Below are 13157 nucleotides of genomic sequence, written 5' to 3'. Positions count from 1 at the left end.
GGTCAGAAACCACACTGCACCGAAAGCAATGCCCTTTCTATTAAAGGACATTAAAACCTCTATTTTGTTTTAGTTCACTGGCTGGGATCGATCCTGAAATACACGAATTAACTGCTGCTGTTTAGTTCTTACACACTGGATGGTGGGATGGCAAGCAGACCGATCCCTTTCTATCACTTGCAAGTACAATTCCGTGCCAGGTTAATAAATCTGGTTAAACGTAACTGGCATGAAATGAGCCACAACAACTGAAAACTCTCCTGTTTTCACTCTCCTGTTTACAAAGACACCACTACAGATTTCCTTTCCTGGCAGAAAGACCATCCTTGCAATTGCTTAAGAACATCCACATTTATTTATAACATGATAGAAAATAAATGAGATATGAACATTTTGCATTTGAACAGTAGTAAGTGTCCTTTATACTTACATCGGTTGTGCTCATTGTATAATATATACACAATGAACATAATTACATTTGTACACAAACTAACTGAGGACTGAATACTTGCTTATTGCTGTACACACCCTATTCCAACAGAGGAAGAGCCCAGTACCTCAAAATCCCCTACCCTTCATTCTTCCTTTAGAGAGAGAGAGAGAGAGAGAGAGAGAGAAGTAAAACACTAACATTCATGTCTAGGTGAAGAACAGTATGGCAGGAACTGACGTTGCAACTTGACTGAGAAATAATTACAGAGCAGAATTAGGGCACACCTTTCAACTCGGCGATAATAAAAATGGCACATTTTAAGTAGAGAATAAAACATTGACAAATAAAAAGGCGAAACCAATACATGATCCATTTTTCAAAAGCATAAAACGAGGTTTTAAATGGTGATCTGTAAAAGTAATCGAGAAACAAGGCTAAAAAGAAAGCAAGAGATCCAACGCAATTCTTAATTTTTTTAAAAAAAAACTCCTTGAGCTGGGGGGAGAACCCCCCCCCCCGCAAAAGTTCTGATTGTAGGCCGCGTGTTAAAAAGAACCCAGAATTACATGGATGGAAATCATAGCAGCAGCTGGCATCAGAAGGAGAATCTCCAAATTGTTGAAGGTACTGTTGGGGGCATTTTTTAAAGCTCTCTTGGAATACACATTTTCCATGAAGTGATAAAACGATGCTCTATGGCCAAAAGCATCAGAACTATGAATTTCATAGATTTCATAAAATTGACTGTACAATATCTTCTTTTTATCTCCACAGGTCCATTGATATGTCAGCCGTGAATCGTTTCAGCAGAAGCCGGGAGAGCTGAAAAAGAAAACAGAGGCTGCACTTTAGAAGTGGCTGACAAACTCATTCCCTTCTCCTCTCGCTACAACAGATACCTCGTGAGGGAGGCGGGGCTGGGAGAGTTCTAAGAGAACTGTGACTGGCCCAAGTTCACCCAGTTCTCCGGATAAGAGTATGCCGCTCTTAACTACTTCACCCCACTGGATCAAACATGTAGTTCACTACGCTTAGCATAAGCATGAGGCACAAAGAGATGCCCTATTCTTTACAACCTGATAAGGAGAAGAACATGGATTATTTGGAGGGAAACTGATAAGAGCAGGAATTCTAAGGAGTGGGGGACAGAAGGGACTTTCCAGATGGACTTATGACAAGAGGCAAAGCTAAGCAACCTAATTTTGTTTCAGAGTGAAACTGAACATGAAGACACAAATGAAGATTCAGAATTTTATATGGAAGAGGGTAAAATACTGTAAGTGAGCCAGTGTGGTGTAGGGGTTTGGTGGACTCTCTGGCTCATTCCACACATGCAGAATAATGCACTTTCAAACTGCTTTCAGTGCTCTTTGAAGCTGTGTGGAATGGCAAAATACACTTGCAAACAGTTGTGAAAGTGGTTTGAAAACGCATTATTTTGCGTGTGCGGAAGGGGCCTCTGATTCCCCACTCCTCCACAAGAAGCCTGCTGGGTGATTTCTAGCCAGTCACAGTTCTCTCAGAACTCTTTCAGCCCACATAGAGGCAGGCAATGGCAAACCACTTCTCAATGTCTCTTGAAAACCCTACAGGGTCACCATAAGTCAGCTATGACTGGGGGGCGTTTTCCACCACCACACACATCACAATGTTAAGTCCTCTATGCATGACCTGGCATATGTGCTGAATAACTGTGTGGAGAGGCGGAATGGCTGGGAGCATGTTGGCCCCTGTAATGCATACAGACACTTAGGCACATTCAGGAAGTAGAATGTTTAGCGCCCGAAGAGTTACTATGGAACTCCTCGCGATTGGCTGAGAGAACTGAACAGGGTTCTATAGCCAGAGGTCAGGGAGTTCTGAGGGCCAACTGAATTGAGAGCCAGAATGAATGGTTGTTCTGTGGTAGCTCCATTCTCTGGTAATTGAGGGCCAGTTCAAAGTGAACTGCGCTACTCTGATTAAGGGCCAGGAAGGATAGATTTAAGTTAGAGAATCTGTGTCAAGGTCCTGGAATTAACCATAGCACAATAACATTGATTAATCACACTGTGGATTGGTAGTTTTCTCTGAGGAGAACCCTACTCATATTTGGAGCAAGGAAGTTTCTGAGGGGGCGGAGTTATATAGAGAGAAGACTGGAGCTTCCTGAGGGAGAGCAGGCATCTTTCTATGAGAAGCACCATGTGAGAGAGACACTCTAGTGGAGAGTGTGCCTTAGAGTTAGTGTTCAAGGAACTGTGTGAGTTATACTTACCTGAGAGCAGAAACTAAAGTTTTTAAACAAAGGGCTAGTAAGTAACACCTATATGGGAGTATCTAATTTTTTTTTACTAGAATTGAAGCGGCTGTAACAACAAGAGGGCACTAAGATAGTGGAAACTTGTATCAATTGGGAAAAAAAGTTACTGAAATAACTTGTAAATAGTAACCTTTCAGAAACCAGCTGTATAATTTTTTGTCACAAGGCAAATAGGTTATTTCGGTGTATTTCGGTGTCCCTTCAAAGCAGCTCCTATGCCTAACTGAAAAATGCCCTTGATGAGCAGCTAAAGAATATTTTGACGGTTTATAGAATGATAAATGTGAGAAACCAAGAGCAATATAAACTCTCAAACATTCTCTCCATGTTATTAAACGCTGGTCAGTCAGAGAAGTACTGTCAGGGTTCTTTTATTTCCTTTGGAGGGAAAAGTCCCTCAAGGCACTGGGCACTGGGCAGGCGCTTGAGGGCACCCCCTTTTGTATGGGTGTTCCTGTGATAGCCCCCCACCCATCTATGCACAATCATCTATTAATTCCTCTTGTTTTCCTTCAAACCAAGAATCTCTCATTTCTCTTTATACACCTCTATGCACCCTTTTGTAACCTCAGCCTTACAGGCACCCCCGCTGCCCCCCACCCCGCAAACGTTACACACACCACGGGATGCCATAGCAGGAAACAGGAAGGTTTGGGAAGACATTTTTGCCTGCCTCTGAGGATCTGCAGAATTAAAGTCTGAAATTCTGCAGGGCCTCTTCTCCTGCCCCTCCTCTCTTCAAATTTCTTGTTTGATCAAAATGGCTTTCATTCGAAACGAACTCCCAACTTCCTACAAAGTAGAAAGAAAAAAACCGAATTTTTGGATTTCAGGGAGAAATTGGATAAAGAATTTAGACAGTCCCTCTCAACAACTCCGGGTGACACCCTACCCCAGGGCATTATAATAATCTAGATGGGTCATTGGGCCAAAATCTGTACCAGTATTTTGGACCTCTGAAATTCTACCTCTTCAAGTCTCATTACTGACTTTTGCAGATGTCTCTGCTGGGGCAGGCGGATGGCATTACTGTTTGTGCCACAAACCTCTGTAAAGGATCTTTTCTACCAGAAGTTTGGCCTGGCTTTCTTTCAAAATACAACGGTTTTAATTAGTATTAAAAATTTTATTAATTGCAATGTGTGCCAATGTTTACCAGCCTAACACAAACCTCCTGCTGTGGAGTTCCCTCTTGAAGTCTGTGCTGGCATCTCAAAGGGAGAAATAGTATCTTCCGGCTCTTGAATGCTGGCTTCTTCACTCTCTTCCGTGCTGCTTTCAGGTTTGTGGTTTACAACGGGGGCCTCGTTCTTTGGGCTGGGGGGGGGGGGGAGAGAAGATGGCCAAGTTTACAGTTTCCTTCAACTTCTAATTAGGTTAACTGATACAGTACACCACTTCAATAAAAGCCCAGCACAAAAAAAATGCTAACGGAGACACACAAGAGTTATGAGATCATGTACAAGAATATCTTGAAACCTAAGCCTTTTTGAGGGAGAAAAAAATCCCAGAAATTGCTTCTACGTTGCATTTTTATATTAAAAATGAACCCCAGGAGTCCTAAGAAATCCGATCGAGTCCATTTCATTTTTACCTAGCCCAATTCCAACTAAAGCAGAATGCTTTAAGGGAGTTGGAAATTCCATTATTCTTTATGTACGGTGTACTCCACATGTATTTGAGTTTTCCATCAGGGCAGATGACTGGTTAATTCTGATAATGGTTATTTGTTGGACTTTCTGCAAAGTAGGCAAAGAAGAAGAAGAAGAAGAAGAAGAAGAAGAAGAAGAAGGAGAAGAAGAAGGAGAAGAAGAAGAAGAAGAGGAGTTTGGATTTATATCCCCCCTTTCTCTCCTGCAGGAGACTCAAAGGGGCTTACAATCTCCTTGCCCTTCCCCCCTCACAACAAACACCCTGTGAGGTAGGTGGGGCTGAGGTAGGTGGGGCTGAAAGGGGGGGGGGTCTGTACTGCTTAGAAACTAGGTCAGAATCCAGAGGGCTGGACACACACCAAAGTGTTTCTGGCCTCCCGGAAGGGAAGGGAAAGGAGTCTGCAAGTCACCTTGAGACTCCTTACAGGAGAGAAAGGCGAAGTATAAATCCAAACTCTTCTTCTCTCTCAGCCCCTGGTCTCAACCTTAGGGCTGCCAGCTCCGGGTTGGGAAATCCCTGGAGATTTTGGAGGTGGAGCCTGGGGAAGGAGGGGTTTGGGGAGGGGAGAGAGTCCAGGGGTGGGATTCAAATGATTTAACAACCGGTTCTGCTGGTGGGAATTCAAATAACTTAACAACTGACTGATCACAAGCACCATTTTAACAACCGGTTCTGCCGAAATGGTGCGAACCAGCTGAATCTGGGGGAGACCTCAGCATGGTTTAATGCCACATGGTCCACCCTTCAAAGCAGCCATTTTCTCCAGGAGAACTGATCTTGGTCATCTGGTGATCAAGGTGCCACATGAAGGTTGCCAACCCTACTCGTCTGCCCCATCTCAGCTATTTCGGAAGGTCAGGGCTCCTCGAGAGATACTTTCACGGTGCTTGAGCCAGCATGGTGTAGTGGTTAAGAGCAGGTGCACTGTAATCTGGAGGAACCAGGTTTGAATCCTCGATCTGCCATTTGAGCTGTGGAAGCTTATCTGGTGAACTAGATTAGCCTGTGCACTCCAACACACGCCAGCTGGGTGACCTTGGGCTAGTCACAGCTTTATTGAGCTCTCTCAGCCCCACCCACCTCACAGGGTGCTGGTTGTGAGGGGCGAAGGGAAAGGAGTTTGTAAGCCCCTTTGAGTCTCCTTACAGGAGAGAAAGGGGGGATATAAATCCAACTCTTCTTCTTCTTGAAGGGTTGCAGTCACAATGGAAGAAACACCTTCATGCCCCTGGAAAAATGTGTTACACTTGAACTTCTTTGATTCCAACTTTGTTTTTTATATTGGGATGAGTTTAACAGTTTCATTATTTATGTTTTCTTAAAGAAACTCCGGAGTGTTGGTTACCATTTTAATGTGCAGGGTAAATGGTCTGGATTATAATGCTTAGAAAGATTAAAAATACCCACAAACAAAATACTAAATACACATTGAAGGTTAAGCTAATAATGCACTTAAATGAAGCTTAGTCCTTTCCTTTTAATATAATCTCCATATATAAACAGGCTAAGGGCAATTAACTTCTATCCAAACAATAGGACAAGATTTGGGGAAAGTATTTTAAAGAACAGCAAATAGACGGAAAAGATATTACACAGACCAAACCAAAAAAATCAAACAAACTCAAATAGGTTTAAAAGCTGAACTTGAGCCAATCAAATTTACTAATGCATTGCTATGCAAACAGTTCCAGTCTGACTGTACAGATTCATTTTATACACTGAGGAAAATGCCAAACAATAGTTACAAGTCAAACCATCCAAAATGTAGTCATAGGCACACACTTAATTTATAGTTGGCAACACATAAATTCTCTTCGTATGAGGTCTATTTTTTAAAGAAATTAAGCACAGTAGTTTCTTTTCTGCAATAGAAACCTGCAAGCTGCCCAGAAACTTCAAAAAGACCTCAATTTGCCACAAAAGCTATATGTTTCTACTGTTTCTTCAGTAATAAAATTAATGTATGTGGGTTTTTTCTTTTTAACCTGAGAAGAACTAGATTGTGTACAAGTGTATATAATAAATAAGGAGGCTGGAGTTATTGGACAGTTCTCTGTATTTGAGGATGAGGAAACTCTTTCAGATTTCCAAAACCTGAAAGGTGTGCCATTAAGGTTAGTTTTCTTTTACCTGCTCTCATAATCTTGTATCCCATCTAGTTTTTTTGGTTTTTCTGTAGCCTCATTAGGATTCTCCTCTTTTGACGAAGCAGACCCATCTGATGATAGGACATCATCACTTTTTGGTAACTGGGAGAGGATAAAAACATATTACATTTTGCTATGCAGGGGATTTTTAAAATTTATTTTATTTATAGTATTCGTTTCCACCTCATGCTAGAATCTCTAGGTGACTTCCAAAAGTAAAAACAAAAAACCCCACAATTAAAACATCATGAATTAAATATTGCAATTAAAACAACAATAAAAATCACATTAAAATAACCCCCCACTCCACCCACCCCCGACTAGCAGCTGTTGGGAGGGGCGGGGGGTTCCCAGAGAGACTAACCAAATGCCTGGGTGAAAAGGAAGTTCTTCGCCATATGATTAAACCTATAGAGCACAGGTGTCAAACTCACGGCCCTCCAGATGTTATGGACTACAGTTCCCATGATGCTGGCAGGAGATGATGGAACTGTAGCCCATAACATCTGGAGGGCTGCGAGTTTGACACCTGTGCTATAGAGGGTAGGTGCATGGCAAAGTTTTGAGGGGAGACTATTCCAGAGCCTGGGGACAATAATTTCCCAGAGCTGGTCCAGCAAATTACCATAGACTATGGTATCAAAAGCCACTGCGTCAGAGGCGTAGCTGGACCAAACTGCGCATGGTGCACAGTCTATATTTTCTGCCCCCCATGGCCCTCCCACGGCGCCGCCCCCCGTGGCGCCCCCCTTCCCCCACTTACCTTAGTTCCTTTCCTTTTCCTAGAACTTTTTCAGGCTGAAAAAAAGGCCTATTCGCAGTTCAGGCTTAAAAACAGCCTGATGGGAACTATACTTCCCAGGAGACCTTGTGAGCCCTAAGGTCTCCTGGGAACTGTAGTTCCTCAGGCCGTTTTTAGCCTGTATTGTGAACAGGCCTTTTTTTCAGCCTGAAAAAGTTCTAGGAAAAGTAAAGGTACTAAAGTAAGTGCGGGAAGGGGCGTGGGGCGTGGGGCGCCACAAGAGGGTGCTGGGGGGTGAGGGGAGGGGCCTGGGGGCAATTTTCTGTGCCCCCAGGCATGTGCCCAGTGCACGGTGCTCACCCCCCTTCCCCTTGTAGCTCCGCCACTGCACTGTGTGATCACGGAGAATTAACAGGGTAGTATTTTGCGCCTGTCTCTCTCTCAGGGTAATTGAGGCCATTTACGGACCATAACCACGCCCTGAAATCAGTTTGACATGGGTCCAGAAACACAGTTACTTCCAAGTAAGCCTGCAGTTGAGCTGCCATCACTTTCTCCAGGACCTTGCCCAAAATGGGATGTTGGCCACTGGGCAATCGTTACCCAACACTATAGGGTCCAAAGAGAGCCCCTTCAAAAGGATGGACCACTGCCTCTTTCAGGACTGCTGGCACTACCCCCTCCATCAAAGCGGCATTTACCACCTCCCAAACCCGATGGGCCAGCACCTCCCCAAGACTAGCTTTTATATCAGCCAGGTTGGACAAGGGTCCAGGGGCCTATTAGTAGGCCACATCCCCTCAAGCAACTTGTCCACGTCCTTGGACCTCAAGCCTTGAGTTCCCACAAGATAGAGAAGTGGCTAACAAATGTTCTACATACACAAATGAAATTAATGCAATTTACAGAGAGGGCTCCAAGTCTAGCAAATTGTTGATTATCTGAACCTTGCCTTCCAATTCATCCTTATTAGCCTGAACTGTAACGACAAAAGAATATTCATAATCTCAAAAGCTCTCTTTCTAGGAAGGATGCTGCTGTACAGGAAAAGGATCACAAAGAGATTTCCAAAACTGTACAGATGAATTCCACAATCAGCACAGTCTAATTCTGGGGCTGAATCCTCCAACTCCACTTTCACTGATTCAAGGGACTCTGTTAGTGGAACAGAGTCAAAGGATGCAATGCTCAGACATCAGTCTCTTTTGTTTGTTTTGTTCTCCATTTTTGAGTCCCTGCCCATAATGAGAAAGTAGTACCTGTGCAGCATTACGCTCTTCTGCACGATCGTCATCTTTCAGCCAAGGCAGATCTGCACAGTTTTGATGGATTGGACTCAAGTCGTTTGTTTTAACAGCATTCTCTAATTCCTTGGTGGCCCTCATGAAGTCATCCTTCCTTGGGTTCTGCAGAATAGAGTTGACGTATTGTGAACGGGGAGAGAACTGGCCATACCGTTATAAAGAAAGATACTGGTTAAAAACAGGTTAAATATCCTCAAGGAGACCAGTCAGTCTTATTGAAAATAATTCCACCTACACAAACAGGATTCAAATATGTGCAATGCCATGGTTGGTGTCCTATCCTTTTTCTGTGCCCCAGGAAAATGGGACTCTCCCCTGTACTCAGGAGTGCAGACAATCCAGTTACACACCAGCGAGGAACATTTCCGAAAACATTAGATCCTTCCTTCCTTCCTTCCTTCCTTCCTTCCTTCCTTCCTTCCTTCCTTCCTTCCTTCCTTCCTTCCTTCCTTCCTTCCTTCCTTCCTCCCTCCCTCCCTCCCTCCCTCCCTCCCTCCCTCCCTCCCTCCCTCCCTCCCTCCCTCCCTCGGATAACAGTTAAATTAAAACCATATCCCTTAAAACCACTATTCATGCTAGTAATGGAAATGCAGAGAGGGAAGGAAAAGAGGAGTGGAAGGAAAAGGGGAAGGGAGGAAGAAGGGAGGTCATTTGATGGAATACCGTTGCTGTCTTCAAACCATAACCCTGATGGAACAGCAAGGTCTTACAGGCCATGCAAAATTGTTCTAGGTCTCGCAGGGCCCATTCTTACCTTTCAATATCAGGAATTACTGAAGTACATGGGGTTTGTTGTGGGGACACTGGGGTGGGGGCAGTAAGAGGACTGCTGTACACATATTGGGAATCTTACCACCTCCAACTCTCCTCACCCTACTTGGACTAATAAGCGTGTATGTCGGTACAAATAATCTTCTTGCTTCTGATCACCCTACTTGGACTAATAAGCGTGTATGTCGGTACAAATAATCTTCTTGCTTCTGATCCAGGTCGTCATTTCCTTACCTCCACAGGAAGGAAAACACTGCTAGCTGGGATCCATAAGAACCTCAGAGCCCTGCTAGATCAAACTAGAGGTCCATCTAGTGCAGCATCCTGATTCAAATGGTGGTCAACCAGCTCCCCTGGAGGTCCAACAACAGGGAATAGGGGCTGAGGACTTTTCCTGATGTTGCTTCCTGGCCTGGTATTCAGAAGTATACTTCCTCTGGATGTAGAGGTTCCCTTTAGTCACCTTGGCTAGTAACTACTGATAGACTTCTCTTTCATGAATCTATGGGTTTGGAAGACTAGAGGCTGACCCCCCAAGGGGCTCCTCCACTAGCAAAGACATTTGTGTTTGCTTGGAAAACAGCTTTCATTTTTAGCTTGTCCATTGGATATCCACCTTTTGAATTTGCTTGCATTACCTTCCCCATCATACCTGTGCATTCCTGAACTCCTTTGTCTGGGAGTTTGCAGGGTAGAAATCACTGTATTGTCGAAGGCTTTCACAGCCGGATTCAACGGGTTCTGGTGGGTTTTCCGGGCTGTGTGGCTGTGGCCTAGACTCTGCCAACGACTCTGCAAGTCAAAAGCTCTTCCACCCTGGTTATATGGACTCCCTAAAATCCACAAGGACTCCATCCCACTCAGACCTATTGTGAGTGCGATTGGTTCCCCCACTTTTCACAGACCACGGCCACACAGCCTGGAAAACCCACCAGAACCAGTAGAAATCACTGTTCACCTTGACCTCTGTCCGATGCAGAGTCTGCCTAAGAATGTGCCACAGAAAGAAACGGAACTGGTGGCGTACCTGAGGCAACCTGAAAGGATTCTCTCTAACCAGGGCTGGGCTTTGTGAAGGGGACAGATCTGAGAGGCCGAGAATATTCAGCCCCTTCTTCTTCTCTCTCAGACATGCCTGCTGGTGCCTCTTTATCCTTTCCATCTGCTCCTCCACAGTCATTCGAGGGCGAACAGTTTCTGCCAGGCACAGCTGCTCCACTGCGCTTCTTGGCCTTTCCTTGAAAGGAAAGAAAACACACTGTTTCAAAAAAAGGACTCGTCCCCAAGCCCCTCCGAACGCTCAAGGGACACACCTTGGCTGTGTTCCTAGGGCAGTGGTGGCGAACCTTTGGCACTCCAGATGTTATGGACTACAATTCCCATCAGCCCCTGCCAATTGGCCATGCTGGCAGGGGCTGATGGGAATTGTAGTCCATAACATCTGGAGTGCCAAAGGTTCACCACCACGGTCCTAGGGAGATGCTGCTGCTTCAAATAACTAGAAGCTGAAGCAGCTTGAAAGGGTTAAGCAGGGTGTTGATTGCCCAGACAGGTCATGAGTCTGCAAAGTTAGCCTTCTCCAAGTTTTCCTTCTTTGTAAACATACTGTGCTGTGAGTTATACGGAAGGTATAGCTACATCTGTTGAACACATAGCAGCTGCCAGACAGGAAGAACATGAACTTGACCGCAATAGCAATACTGAACTCACTCACACTCCAACTACTGATGAGGCACTGAAAGGCTTGGGGAGATGAGGGAGAGGAAATCTATCGTCTCTATTTGATGACCACAGAAGAAGACACGGTCGAAACCATTTCAATCTCGTGGGCCGTGGTCATGTATTTCTGATCTGGTTTGATGTTTCATGTAGACAGAAACATTTGTGGTGATGTTGCATTTCTTGATTTGTCTTGGTATTCTACACAGACAGATATTTTGTATTCACTTTTGATTTTTATATATAGAGTGTGGGTGGGTGTGTATTCTTTGGAGCAAAGTTGGCTCCATTCCACGGCCCATGAGACTGAAAGCTTGTAATGAAAAGAGCTCTCAAATTTAATTAATATATATTCAGCACTTCTATCAAAAATGTAAGCTCATAAAAGAAACACAGGTTACCAGAATGAAAATAAAAGACTAAGGTGATAAAAACATGAATAAATGCTATATAGTACTGTACCAATAGTTCTGCTCATGGTGGCTAAAATCCCTTGGCAGGGGGAGAGGGGAGGATAAACCTTTTCCCAAAGAGGGCGGCCTCTCTGTTTGCTGCCTCCAGGCTTCATTTATTCTGTACAGTCTTTGAACATACTATAAAAACAAGCCACGAAGAGCTGATGATGGCCAAGGATCTTGGAATGGATGTGAGGAGTACTGTACATTTTTAGGGATGCTGTGCCAGAGAAATGCTGCACATGATGCCCTTAGGCTATTTCAGGGAACGGCAGCTTCTGCTAGCTGCGTTCCTGTTCTGGTGCAACCGAACGAGATGCCGCGGAGCCCTGAAGAGAAGGAGGAAATCAACTTCCGTGAGCTTTACATACCGTTCTTAGGTCTATCTTCTTAGTTTTCCTTAGAGTCACATAAGAGGCTATGGTCGAAGACTCCGGAGTTGGAGACTTTGTTCTGGGAGGCACAACCCCAATTGGAAAATGCGAGCCTGCAAAACAACGCAAGGCTTATATTAAGCGCTCTGTCTGCAAAACTCTGCGCAGTGAATGCGAAAGGCATGCTTATCTTGCAGTTATCGGACTTCAGCACTCATCAAGAATATCCCGTCAAAATGTGGAGCGTAAAACACACCTATGAAGGTAAAAGCTAGAGCTGATCAACAAGCAGTGATTTTAGATGGACTTGCCAAGCACTTCTCCTTGGGGATCTGTGATGCAAAGCAGCGTCGGACACTGCCGGCACTCTTTCCATTCTTCTATCATGCAACTCTACCTAAGAGAGGTGTACATATGCCCTTTTGGCATATCCCAAACCTCCAAAGTGAATGAAAAACCTAGATCATGCATTCAATGTAATTCTCTCTCTCTCTCTCTCTCTCTCTCTCTCTCTCTCTCTCTCTCTCTCTCTCTCTGTGGCTCAGGCTTGGAGATTCGAGTGCACCGAATCCCATATTCGGCCTGAATCTGGCACATTCAGGCATATTCGGCCCAAATATGTTCTGACCGAATATGAACGAATCTGAATGCAAGGAATTCGAGGGGATTTTTTTGTATTTTTGGAGTTTTTTGCATTTGTGCTTGCAGGCGGTGCATTTTTAAAGCTAGTGGCGCCAAAGTTTCAGGGTATCACCCAGAGACTCTCCTGATGGTGACACCCAAGTTTGGTGATGTTTAGTTCAGGTGGTACAAGGTTATGGACCCTCAAAGGGATAGCTCCATCTCCTGTTAGCTCCCACTGGAAACAATGGGGGATGGGGCACCCCTTTTGGGGGTCCATAACTTTGAACCCCCTGAACCAAACTTCACCAGACTTGGTTGGTATCATCAGGAGAGTGTCCGGATGATAGTCCAAAATGTTGGTGCCACTAGCCTTAAAAATGTGCCTTCTGCAGGCACAAACAGGAAACAAACACCAAAAAATACGAAGAAATTCAGATGGATCTGAATTTTTCGGGTACATTCGAATATTCGGGTACATCCAAAGATGTTATTTGTCTGATTCAGGAATACAGATAATTCTATGCCCGAATAAATCCAAACCTTACTGAATTTCTATGGTACTTAGGAGTACAGCATCTGCTAGGCATGCAAGAGGTCCCGGATTCAAACCCCAGCATCTCCAGTTAAAAGGAT

At 44.4% G+C, this 13157-nt stretch overlaps 1 protein-coding gene across 15 annotated transcripts in view; it reads right to left on the bottom strand.

Moving 5' to 3' along the window:
- Positions 1 to 336: 336 nt before the first annotated feature.
- The window catches only part of PLEKHA5 (pleckstrin homology domain containing A5), a 271127-nt gene continuing 258306 nt past the window's right edge, over positions 337 to 13157 (bottom strand). For all 15 annotated transcript variants that reach the window (XM_048502400.1, XM_048502404.1, XM_048502402.1 and 12 more), the window contains 6 exons: positions 11898 to 12013; positions 10380 to 10589; positions 8537 to 8683; positions 6519 to 6637; positions 3907 to 4052; positions 337 to 1255 (listed from right to left, as the gene is read on the bottom strand). In XM_048502400.1, coding sequence (XP_048358357.1) covers positions 1221 to 1255; positions 3907 to 4052; positions 6519 to 6637; positions 8537 to 8683; positions 10380 to 10589; positions 11898 to 12013 — 773 coding nt within the window. In that variant the 3' untranslated portion in view covers positions 337 to 1220. The remainder of the gene's footprint in view (positions 1256 to 3906; positions 4053 to 6518; positions 6638 to 8536; positions 8684 to 10379; positions 10590 to 11897; positions 12014 to 13157) is intronic.

Source organism: Sphaerodactylus townsendi, linkage group LG06 (genome assembly GCF_021028975.2).
Source record: "Sphaerodactylus townsendi isolate TG3544 linkage group LG06, MPM_Stown_v2.3, whole genome shotgun sequence".
Taxonomy (NCBI): Eukaryota; Metazoa; Chordata; class Lepidosauria; order Squamata; family Sphaerodactylidae; genus Sphaerodactylus; species Sphaerodactylus townsendi.
Note: the sequence above shows the minus strand (reverse complement) of the source record. Positions and strands in the feature narration are given on the sequence as shown.